General features: G+C 44.2%; 1 protein-coding gene across 2 annotated transcripts in view; it reads left to right on the top strand.

Annotated features, from left to right (window-relative positions):
• The first annotated feature begins 5 nt into the window (after positions 1 to 5).
• PECR (peroxisomal trans-2-enoyl-CoA reductase) overlaps positions 6 to 12,619 on the top strand; it is a 50,922-nt gene continuing 38,308 nt past the window's right edge. The window contains exon 1 of one of the 2 annotated variants that reach the window (XM_069574501.1): positions 6 to 294. In XM_069574501.1, coding sequence (XP_069430602.1) covers positions 171 to 294 — 124 coding nt within the window. In that variant the 5' untranslated portion in view covers positions 6 to 170. The remainder of the gene's footprint in view (positions 295 to 12,619) is intronic. The other variant, XM_069574503.1, reaches the window with a different exon arrangement.

The raw sequence follows: 12,619 nt of genomic DNA, 5'->3' as shown, positions 1-12,619 counted from the left end.
GGCGGGGTGACGGAGAGGGGCGGGGCGACGGAGAGGGGGCGGGGCGACGGAGAGGGGGCGGGGCGACGTGGGCCACCGAGCGTGTTCGGGGCGGGGCCCTGGAGGTCACGTGGGCGTGACCTCGGTGGCTTAGCTAGCCCTGCTCTCCATTGCTCAAACGCGTTACGGCCATGAATTGTTGGGTTAAGGGCAAAAGCTGCTTAGCGCCAGGCTTGCTGCAGCACCAGGTGGCCATCGTCACCGGTGGGGGCACGGGCATCGGGAAGGCCATCGTGAACGAGCTCCTGCATCTGGGTGCGTGAGCAGGTCCCTGGGCTAGGGTATCCAGAGGGAGGGGTCCTCGGAGGCTTGTTTAATCGGGAGCGGGTGGGGCAGGGGGCAGGGGGCGGGGGCGGTCGGGAGCCAGCGGATGGTAGCGGATGGAGAGCGTTGCGTTGCAAAGCAAAGGAAGTGTAGCTGTGGGTGAAATTAGAACCGCGAGCGCGAGTGGGGAGAGAATTCTTTCTAAAAAGTTATGGACAAGCATTGGAGGGACTATTTGTAAACTAAAGGGAAATTTTCGAGCCAAAGATACAGTGCCCGAGGTGGGGATTAAGGAAATGTGTGGAAGCTTGCTATGGAATTAATTATGAAACTATTATCACTATTATGTAATTATGGAGTCGTTATGGTCAATTAATTATTCATATGGAATTGGTTATGTATTTTGAATTAATTCTAGGGAATTTCCTGACGGTCCAGTGGTTAGGACTCAGCGCTTTCACTGCAGTGGGCCCAGGTTCAGTACGTGGTCAGGGAACTAATATCCCGCAAACCATGCAACTGTGGCCAAAAAACCCCCTGTTTTTTTCATTCTATTTATTGCCTGATGAATGATTAGGAAATTTGGAAAGACTACTGGAAAAGTTTTTAACATGTGAAGAGGCTCCTGTCATATAATCTTGAATCTCTTAATATTTACCTTGATTTTGGAGTTAAGTGGGCTTCCCTGGTGGCTCAGAGGTTAAAGCATCTGCCTGCAAGGTGGGAGACCTGGGTTCGGTCCCTGGGTTGGGAAGATCCCCTGGAGAAGGAAATGGCAACCCACTCCAGTATTCTTGTCTGATGAATCCCATGGATGAAGGAGCCTGATGGGCTACAGTCCACGGGGTTGCAAAGAGTCAGACACGACTGAGCCACTTCACTTCACTTCACTTTTGGAGTTAAGTAGGTGGTAATGGCCATGAAGTTTCACCACGGTCAGATTACGAAATGCTAATCCCAAATCAGGGACAAGCACATATATGTGTAGAAGAGTGTAACGTTCAGTAGTGAGACATGATAAGGGAAATGAATAAATCAGTAACAATGAAATATGCTGCTATTTAAATACCTTGCTATTGAAGAATTTATGTTGTCAAGTGCATATCATATAATTTAAAAAGTAGGATTCTAAACAAAATACAGCATTCCAATTTAATTGTTAATGAAAGATGTATATGCAGGAAAGACTGGAAAGAAGTTTACAACATTGTTAATCAGCACCTGCTTTTTCTAGAAATGATTTGAATGATGAGTGGTTAAATTGTATTCATTTTTCAGATCTTTTTAATGAACACGTAAATTGTCTTTGCTTCCTATATGTTTCTAATGCTCGGCACATAGTATGAGCTTAAAAAAATGAAAAAATACATCTTAATAAGAAAAAACAAGGGAAATTAGCATTTCTTAAAAGTCCATCTAGTCAGGGCTATGGTTTTTCCAGTAGTCATGTATGGATGTGAGAGTTGGACTATAAAGAAAACTGAGTACCAAAGAACTGATGCTTTTGAACTGTGGTGTTGGAGAAGACTCTTGAGAGTCCCTTTGTAGGAGGAAACAGACAGAACAGGCTCCGTCTTGAAAGCAGGACTCCATCTTGGCCTGGACTGTGGACTTTGAGCTATATGCCCAGTATCACTGGAAACGACATACCAACTGGAAAACCAGACCTCCTGGATGGAAGAACCCCAGGGCTCATACCTAGACTCTCCATTGCCTAAAAGAATACCCTAATTATCTATGTAACCAGATAGAATCATAAATTCTATTACACTTATTGGGGTATGACCACAGGCCTATTGATAATTGTCCACTGTTAACTACCTAGGCTTAAGGCATATGAATCACGGGTTAACTTTGATTGCATCTTTCTCTTCCTTTGTTCAGACTAGTTTCAGGGAATTTGGGGAGGTGGGTTTGGGCACGTACACTTAGGGCATATAAGGTTTTCACAAAAACTGGTTGGGGTCCTTGGCTAAGAGGAGACTCTGCCTTGGGCCCTCTGGTATAATAAACTGCACTTCACTATCTGCATCGTCCTTCTGAGTTTGTTTCCAGAACGCGTGGCTACATTTGGTGCCTTAGCTGGGAAGCTCCTCACTTTGAGGAGGCAGGTCTCATTTGAGGCCACCCTGAGTCTTTGTGGCTTGAATCTCCTAGAGGGGGGAAGGTGCCTTGCCCCTCTGGAAGAATTCAGCCTTTCAATGCCTGGTTTCTTCGCTTTGGCAGGTAGTGAACGGCAGCAAGGGAACTGAGCACTCAGATGAGGAGGAACCTACCCGTCAGGGTGGAAGAGGGGGCCTGATCACCCCCCTGGGAGGGAATAGAAGGAGCTGGGACCCACAGGAGCCTGGAATCGACAGACGGCAATTGCTTGGTACACAGGTTGACAAGCATGTTAGGGCGTAGGAAGGAAATTTGTGAATGTCATTTAGGGGGAGGTGTCCATGCTGTCTTAGGGAAAATTATTACCAAGCAATCGCCAGGGGATTGTTAGAAGAAACTTGGTCTTTGTGTGCTCATGTTCTGCCCTCCCCAAGGAGGTGTCCCATCTGCTGTGAAACTCTTGACCCCCTCAGAATTGTCAGGCTAGAAGGTGGAGTATACGTAAGTGAATACTAATTGGCTTTTCTGAAGATGGCCTGGAATGTGAGATATTTAACCCATCTGTTTTCATCCACACCTGATCAAACCCACCAAGGCAGAACAATTTTTAAAAGTTAAGTGAGAAACAGTCTTGGACCATGTGGTGTTCTAGTTTGGCCATGCCAACTGGCAGGTGAAGACACACCGATCCCCCTTCTCCTTCTGGGATCTGACAGATAAGGCTCTTCTCACCCCAGTCAGGAAGGAGACGGAATGGCAATATAAGTGTTTCATTGAGTGGAAATATCAGAAGTACATAGGGTACCGAGAACTTTGTAGACAGAACAAAAAGGAAAAGTAGAAGAAGGTCTGAGAAGGTAAGCAAGATGGGGGGAAGTGAATCTAAGCCAACTGTGTTGGAGTGCATGATTGCCAGAGTTCAGCTCCAGCAGCCAGGGATTCAACCTGAAGGGGTGAGCGGTGTCGGTGAGAAACTGAGGCAGCCTCTCACTTTTTTTTGGACTGCCTGTTTATTTCAAGCTTATGATTCTCTTTTATACTTTTACAAAAGCATTAGGTCAGAGGTTTGATATTTTTAGTTCCCATAGACCCAGATTTATTTTTCTCCAAAAATCATTGTTGCCCCTCAAAAGGAGTTCCTTCCTCAGTGATTCTCTTATCTATTTTTTCTCATGTGTCCTTGTGAATACACTGTAACTAATGTCTGGGCTGCATACCACGTTCCTCAGTTTAATTCTTATCTTTCTAAGTCCTAGTTTGCCCCTAGTATCCTAAGCTCACTGTTTCTAAGAAAGGGCTTCTAGCTATAAATATCTGTAAAGTCCCTAATCTCTATAAGCTATAGTAGAATATGCTAACATTACAGCATCCCTTAAATCTTTAGCTTCTAACTGTTTTAATTATTCCTAAGCCCTAAATTCAGCAAACGCCTTTGCCATAAACACTTTCCTCACAAATAGGCTTCAGATAGCAATCCCTCCCATGGTCTCAAGCCTCTGTGCTCTCTCTGGAACACTCTTTTGTAAAAGTTCTTGAGCAAATGTCAATGATTAACTTTATTCTTTGAGCACAGCTGCAGAAGGCTTTATGCCTTCTCAAGCTCCTCTCAAAAACAATAAGCACCTTCATATTCTCTTCAGTCAACTTAGCTGAGGAAAGGAAAAAACAAGTCAGAATCACAAAGCCTAACTCCTTTATTCTGGGTCCGTGCCTATGGAACAAAGGGAGGGGGTTTAGGGCCGTGCCTCCATTTTGTCAGTAATGCCTAACGTGTCTCCCGACACATGATTAAAAATTTAAAGAAAGGATTTGGAGGAGACTATGGGGTGAAGTTGACACCTAACCGCCTCCACAGACTCTGAGGTCGAAGTCCCCTATGGGAGTATGATGCTACCAGAGGACACCATGGATTTAAAAGTAGTGGAAGCAGTCTATACAGTAGTCACAGGAGAGCCAGGACATCTGGATCAATATCCATGTACTGACTCATGGCTAGGCTTAGCTCAAGACCCTCCTACTTGGACAAGCTTGTGTATCCAAAAGGGAAAGAAAAAAATATTAATGGCACAAAAATTGACTGATGATAGAAAAGGAAATTCTATAGGATTTGGACAGGGCTGACCTTCCCCTCCCCCAGAGTGGATAATGATGCATCCACCGCCCAGTGCTCTACCAGGACCGGAGGCCGCCTTAATGCCTGATCCAGGGCCAGGTGAAGTTTTGCAGCAGCCGCTGCTCCTCCGCCAGCTCTCCCCAAGGTCATAGAGCCACCACCTCAGCAGGTTCTGATCCCGATGACAGAAGCCTCTGGCCAACACTTCAGGATCCGGCTCCAGCTGAACCGCCCAAGCTATACCTGCCTCTCCTGGTCAGTACTGACAAGAAGGGGAGGGAGACGTTGGAATTAAGCAGAGACTGCGCTGTGCTAGAGAGCCGGAGGGAACGAAAGAGAACAGACGAGATTTACAATGCAAGCTGCTGGTCTTTTCTATCTTGAGCCCACCAGAAAACCTCACTGCCCCAGGAACAGGACAGTTGTTCAACCGGTCCCAACAGAGGCCCTGGGCCCCATTACAGCCAAACCAGTGTGCCTGGTGCCGAGCTTTTGGCCACTGGAAGAATGAATGCTCTAAGGCAAGGAAAGAGAAGGAAGCTCCCGCAATTGTGGGGCTTGCTGACTTGGAAATTAAATAGGGCTGCCGAGGCTCAGAGATATTAGGTCCCCGAGAACCCATGGTAACCTTAAAAGTGGGGGACCAAACATTCTTGAGTGGCCTGTACCCCTGTTGGGAAGAGACTTGCTCTCCATACTAGGAGCACAAGTGACTTTCTCCCTGGAGGAGAGGCCCACCTTCTGGATGGACACTATGACTTATTTGTTCTCTCTCTCAATACCCCCCGAGATGAGTGGAGGTTGCATGAGCCTCTGAAGGAAGAACCAGGTGGGCTGGAAAGCATGAGAGAGAGCTAACTCAATTATTCCCTGAGGTCTGGGCAAAAGACAACTCTGCCCCCCCCAACCAGGCTGGCTAAATAGAGTCCCAGGCCAGCATACTACCCCACATCAATAGATTGAAACAAGCGGGCATTCTGGTAGAGTGCCAGTTGGCTTGGAATATACCAGTTCTGCCAGTAGAAAAGGAAGGAGGACAGGACTATAGGCCTGTACAGGATTTCTCAGGCTAGTCAACCAGGCTACTGTGATTTTACACCACACTGTTCCAAACCCCTATACCTTACTTAGCCTCATCCCACCGAGGACTAAAGTTTATACTTGCCTATATCTCAAGGATGCCACCTTCTGCATATGCCTTGCCCCAGCATCAAAGCCCATCTTTCCTTTTGAATGGGAAGGTCCAATTAGGGACACCAAACAACAGCTCACCTGGACTCCCCCACAAGGGTTTAAGAATTCCCCAGCCATCTTTGGGGAAGCCTTGGCTTCTGACTTGGACTCATTCCACCTGGAAAAGTACAGATATTGGCTCCGACAATACATGGATGACCTGCTGCTGGCTGCCGAGATCAAGAAAAAATGCTGGGAAGAGACAAAAACGCTGCTCCAGCTGCTGATGGAAGTAGGTTACCAGGTGTTAAAGAAGGCACAGATCTGCAAGGAGGACGTAAGATATCTGGGGTTTGTTTTAAAGAAGGACACACGATTCCAGACCCTAATTGGGTCATATACTCTTATAGCACTAGCCTGATAAAACAAAGACAACAGCTGTCAAGTTAGCCAAAGCAGAATTATTGGTACCAGAGAAGCTGGCACACACTCTGGTAAGCCAAACACACCAAGCAACACACCTAGGCTATGCTGCCCGCTCACAGGTTAATGCTGCCTCTCGGCACAGACAAAAACCTCTGGAGATTCAGCTGAAAGGCACGCTGCCCTTTGAACATCTGGGAGTGGACTTCACTGAAATGAAACCTCACTGACACTAGTTACCTACTGGTCATGGTATGTATGTTCTTGGGATGGGTAGAAGCTTTTCCTACCTGGACTGAAAGAGCATCAGAAGTAGCCTGGTGCCTGCTTAGGGAAATAGTTCCCAGATTTGGATTTCCTACCAGCATTGGACCAGACAATGGCCTGGCTTTCATAGCTGATTTAGTACAACAAGTAAGCAAAACTTTAAACATCAAATAGAAACTGCACACTGCATATAGGCCCAGAGTTCTGAGATGGTGGAATGAACCAACCAGACCCTTAAAGAGACTCTCCAAGTGGATCATAGAGACTGACTGCTCCTGGGTGGACTTGCTTCCTGTGGCTCTGCTCAGACTCAGGATGACCCCACGGTCCCAATTGTGTATGGAGGCCCCCTCCCATAATAAAAACAGATGTCAACAAATTTGCTTCAGGTAAGGGGAGATGGGATTTCACAGCAGATGGAACTGGGTAAGGTAGTAAATTGGGTAACTAAGTTTGTACAAGGAAGGGTGTCGTTCTTCCTTGGGGAACAGATTCATGATTTTGTGCCCAGGGAGCAGGTATAGGTCAAGGACTGGAAACACTACTCCTTGGCCCCACATTGGAAGGGTCCATGTACTGCTGTTCTGACCACTCCTACAACAGTTAAAGTTGCAGGTGTCACTCTCTGCATCCTCCACATGAGGGTAAAGAGAGAATACCACGCAGACCCAGAGGATGCCGAGTGGACTATACAAAAGGACCCCACTGATCCCTGTGAAACCAAGATTATCTTAAAAAAAAACAGGTGAAGCTCTACAATCAACTTCTGCTACTAGGACTTGCTGGTATCATCTTCAGACTAACCATAACAGCAAAAGGAGGGACCTGTGCTATAATTAATGTTGAATGTTGTGTATATATTCCCGATTTATCTGGCAATATATCAGCCACCCTAGATGACATGAAAGGTAAAAGCTCTGTCTGATGATCTTTCCTTTTGGACTTCGGTCCTATCTTGGGTGAAGGGTGATTGGTGGAAAACTATATTTACCATTGTTATAGTTGCCTTGATAGTTCTGCTTTGTGTATTCTGCATTTTACAATGTATTATGAACTTTGTAACCCAGAGGTTGGTGTCATCCGGCTCCTTCTGGGCCGGACTGTGGACGTTGAGCTATATGCCCAGTATCTATGGAAATGACATACCAACTGGAAAACCAGACCTCCTGGATGGAAGAACCCCAGGACTTATACCTAGACTCTCCACTGCCTAAAAGAATACCCTAATTATCTGTGTAACCAGGTAGAATCATAAATTCTATTATGCTCATTGAGGTATGACCACAGACCCATTGATAATTGTCCACTGTTAACTACCTAGGCTTAAGGCATATGAATCATGGGTTAACTTTGATTGCATCTTTCTCTTCCTTTGTTCAGACTAGTTTCAGGGAATTTGGGAGGTGGGTTTGGGCACGTACACTTAGGGTATATAAGGTTTTCACAAAAACTGGTTGGGGTCCTTGGCTAAGAGGAAACTCTGCCTTGGGCCCTCCAGTGTAATAAACTGCACTCCACTATCTGCATCATCCTTCTAAGTGAGTCTGTTTCCCGGAACATGTGTCTACAACACCTTGGACTGCAAGGAGATCCAACCAGTCAATCCTAAAGGAAATCAATCCTGAATATTCATTAGAAGGACTGATGCTGAAGCTGAAACTCCAATACTTTGGACCTGATGGGAAGAGCTGATTCATTTGAAAAGACCCTGATGCTGGGAAAGATTCAAGTCAGGAGGAGAAGGGGACAACAGAGGATGAGATTGTTGGATGGCATCACCGACTCAATGGGCATGAGTTTGAGTAAACTCCGGGAGTTGATGATGGACAGGGAGGCCTGGTGTGCTGCGGTCCATGGGGTCACAAAAAGTTGGACACGACTGAGTGACTGAACTGAACTGAATCTGACCCTGTTGCAACTTCATGGCCATTACACTCTACATTACTCCCAACACCAAACTATATCCCTGTTCAGGAAAATCCCTAAGAAAAGTAGTCTCGGTTGTCATTTTCTGTGAAGGTCAGATACCAGGGCTTCACAGCAGATTCATCAGATCCTGGCTCAACCTTCCAGTGTACTTGTAAAAACCAATAGTGTTGTATTGGAAATACATTTCCTTCAATGAAAGAATATGCAAATACTTTTTACTCTGACTTGCTCAGCTTAATTTTTTTCTACCAGAATTAATGGCTGTTTCTGAAAATTGTTACCGAAACCCAAATCGGGCAAATTAAACAGTAGCCAATTCTCTTTCCAGTGAGAAGGCTACTATTTTGGGGTGAAATACAAGTTGGATTTTGAGGCAAGTGGTGATTATTGTGTTGTCTTTCACATCCAAATGATTTTGACTGTTCCTTTTTGGTGAGGATGGTGAAAGCCCTAGCTCACAAGAGTAAGATGTAGTGAACAGAATTGGAACTCTCTTTCATCTATGTAACAGATGCTGTTAGACAAAAGGAGCCCTGATTCCATCAAGGAATATTGAACCTAAGACCATTCACATTGAATTCAAGCCAAATCCTTGTCTCTGTCCTCAAGTTAGTCATTCCCTTTCTGTGACAGTGGCTCAGTTGGTAAAGAATCCGCCTGCAATGCAAGAGACGTGGGTTTGATCCCTGAGTTGGGGAGATTCCCTGGAGAAGGGCAAGACTACCCACTCCAGTACTCTGGCCTGGAGAATTCCATGGACTGAATAGTCCATGGGATCGCTTGGAGTCAGACACGACTGAGTGACTTGCACTTTCTCTTTCTGTGACAGTGGATGAAATGAAAGTAGGAAGTGCAAGTGGAAATTGTGAGGCAAGACAGCACTTTTTGTTGCTCTGGTGACTTGGTTCTTACCAACACCTGGGACCTAGAAGGTGCTGAAATGGAGCACTCTGAGTTGAAGATTGAAAGGAGTCAAAAATCCAGGCAAAAATCAATAGATTTGGCTATAATTTCCTCAGATGTGGAAATCACTCATTATTTGCTAGTTACTTCAGTACCTTGTTCTAAGTAAGTTTATCGATGTGAGTTTGTCTTGCAACTCATATAAACAAAAATGTTCATCCAAATCGTTTAGCATAAAGGTGAGAAAGATAATATCTAATAATTTTTAAAAATAAGAACATCGCAATAAATTCAGGCAGTATTGAAGTATATAAAAGAAAACTAAAATGAGCTTTCCCATTCTGCCCATCTCCTAAACCCCCTTCCTGGTGATTTTCTATAAGTCACCCACATGCACAAATATACACACGTGTCTGTATTTTTTTTATTTATAAAACCAAGACTGTAGTAGTATTGTGGTATGCATATGTAATAATTTATTTAACGATTCCTTTAATGGAATTGTAGATTTCTAGTTTTACCCACCATTGCAACATTCTGCTTTGTAATACCTTTATACCCTGGTTCAAGTTTATATACCAGTTAAAATAAATAGCCTTTTAAAGTTGTGTCCCAGGGTAGCTCTTCTAATATTAGATAACTTTGCAGAGGCATTCAGCATTCAGGTAGTAATTAGTGATAATTTGGTAATCTTCTAATTAGATAATTCCTGTGAATAATCCTAGTCACGGTTCCTTGTGTCTCTTATTTTGAGACCTTAGTCAAAGTAGGCATTAGTTCCTGAGGATTTTTTTTTCTTTAATGTGGATTTAGGAAGAGTTATAGATATCCAATTTCCTTACCTTGTTCAGCTTGTGCTCTACTCTGGAAACTAGAATAGATAATGCATGGCTTGAAGGCAGAAAGATTGAAGAAAGAACAGCATAGGGCAGAGGCCATGGCTGCTCCAGGGGAACTTGTTTCTCCTTTCCATTTTACTAATCAGATTCCCACGTCCAAGGTAAGAGAAACCAAGGCAAACCATTCAATATCACAGTAGTCCAAGTCTATGCCCCAACCAGTAATGCTGAAGAAGCTGAAGTTGAACAGTTCTATGAAGACCTACAAGACCTTCTAGAACTAACACCCCAAAAAGATGTCCTTTTCATTATAGGGGACTGGAATGCAAAAGTAGGAAGTCAAGAAACACTTGGAGTAACAGGCAAATTTGGCCTTGGAATACGGAACGAAGCAGGGCAAAGGCTAATAGTGTTTTGCAAGAGAACGCACCTGGTCATAGCAAACACTCTCTTCCAACAACACAAGAGAAGACTCTACACATGGACATCACCAGATGGTCATTGCCAAAATCAGATTGATTATATTCTTTACAGCCAAAGATGGAGAAGCTCTATACAGTCAATAAAAACAAGACCGGGAGCTGACTGTGGCTCAGATCGTGAACTCCTTATTGCCAAATTCAGACTTAAGTTGAAGACAGTGGGGAAAACCACTAGACAATTCAGGTATGACCTAAATCAAAACCATTATGATTATACAGTGAAAGTGAGAAATAGATTTAAGGGACTAGATCTGATAGAGTGCCTGATGAACTATGGATGGAGGTTCGTGACATTGTATAGGAGACAGGGATCAAGACCATCCCTATGAAAAGAAATGCAAAACAGCAAAATGGCTGTCTGGAGAGGCCTTAAAATAGCTGTGAAAAGAAGAGAAGCGAAAAGCAAAGGAGAAAAGGAAAGATATAAGCATCTGAATGCAGAGTGCCAGAGAATAGCAAGGAGAGATAAGAAAGCCTTCCGCAGTGATCAGTGCAAAGAAATAGAGGAAAACAACAGAATGGGAAAGACTAGAGATCTCTTCAAGAAAATTAGAGATACCAAGGGAACATTTCATGCGAAGATGGGCTCGATAAAGGACAAATGGTATGGACCTCACAGAAGCAGAAGATATTAAGAGGTGACAAGAATACCCAGAAGAACTGTACAAAAAAAGATCTTCACGACCAAGATAAGCATGATGGTGTGATCACTCACCTACAGCCAGACATCCTGGAATGTGAAGTCAAGTGGGCCTTAGAAAGCATCACTATGAACAAAGCTAGTGGAAGTGATGGAATTCCAGTTGAACTATTACAAATCCTGAAAGATGATGCTGTGAAAGTGCTGCACTCAATATGCTAGCAAATTTGGAAAACTCAGCAGTGGCTACAGGACTGGAAAAGGTCATTTTTCATTCCAATCCCAAAGAAAGGCAATGCCAAAGAATGCTCAAACTACTGCACAATTGCACTCATCTCACATGCTAGTAAAGTAATGCTGAAAATTCTCCAGGCCAGGCTTCAGCAATATGTGAACCATGAACTTCCAGCTGTTCAAGCTGGTTTTAGAAAAGGCAGAGGAACCAGAGATCAAATTGCCAACATCCGCTGGATCATGGCAAAAGCAAGAGAGTTCCAGAAAAACATCTATTACTGCTTTATTGGCTATGGCAAAGCCTTTGAGTGTGTGGATCACAATTAACTGTGGAAAATTCTGAGAGAGATGGGAATCCCAGACCACCTGACCTGCCTCTTGAGAAATCTGTATGCAGGTCAGGAAGCACCAGTTAGAACTGGAGATGGAACAACAGACTGGTTCCAAATAGGAAAAGGAGTACGTCCAGGCTGTATATTGTCACCCTGCTTCTTTAACTTCTATGCAGAGTACATCATGAGAAACGCTGGGCTGGAAGAAGCAGAAGCTGAATCTTGATTCAAGATTGCCGGGAGAAATATCAATAACCTCAGATATGCAGATGACACAACTCTCCTGGCAGAAAGTGAAGAGGAACTAAAAAGCCTCTTGCTGAAAGTGAAAGAGGAGAGTGAAAAAGTTGGCTTAAAACTTGACATTCAGAAAACGAAGATCATGGCATCTGGTCCCATCACTTCATGGAAAATAGATGGGGTAACAGTGTCAGACTTTATTTTTTTGGGCTCCAAAATTACTGCAGATGGTGATTACAGTCATGAAATTAAAAGACGCTTACTCCTTGGAAGAAAAGTTATGACCAATCTAGATAGCATATTCAAAAGCAGAGACATTACTTTGCCAACAAAGGTCTGTCTAGTCAAGGCTATGGTTTTTCTAGTGGTCATGTATGGATGTGAGAGTTGGACTGTGAAGAAGGCTGAGCGCCGAACAATTTGATGCTTTTGAACTGTGGTGTTGGAGAAGACTCTTGAGAGTCCCTTGGACTGCAAGGAAATCCAACCAGTCCATTCTGAAGGAGATCAGCCCTGGGTGTTTTTTGGAAGGAATGATGCTAAAGCTGAAACTCCAGTACTTTGGCCACCTCATGCGAAGAGTTGACTCATTGGAAAAGACTCTGATGCTGGGAGGGATTGGGGGCAGGAGGAGAAGG

The sequence above is a fragment of the Ovis canadensis genome, chromosome 2 (genome assembly GCF_042477335.2).
Source record: "Ovis canadensis isolate MfBH-ARS-UI-01 breed Bighorn chromosome 2, ARS-UI_OviCan_v2, whole genome shotgun sequence".
Classification (NCBI taxonomy): Eukaryota; Metazoa; Chordata; class Mammalia; order Artiodactyla; family Bovidae; genus Ovis; species Ovis canadensis.
The sequence above is the reverse complement of the archived record's forward strand: the minus strand, read 5'-3'. Positions and strand labels throughout refer to the sequence as shown.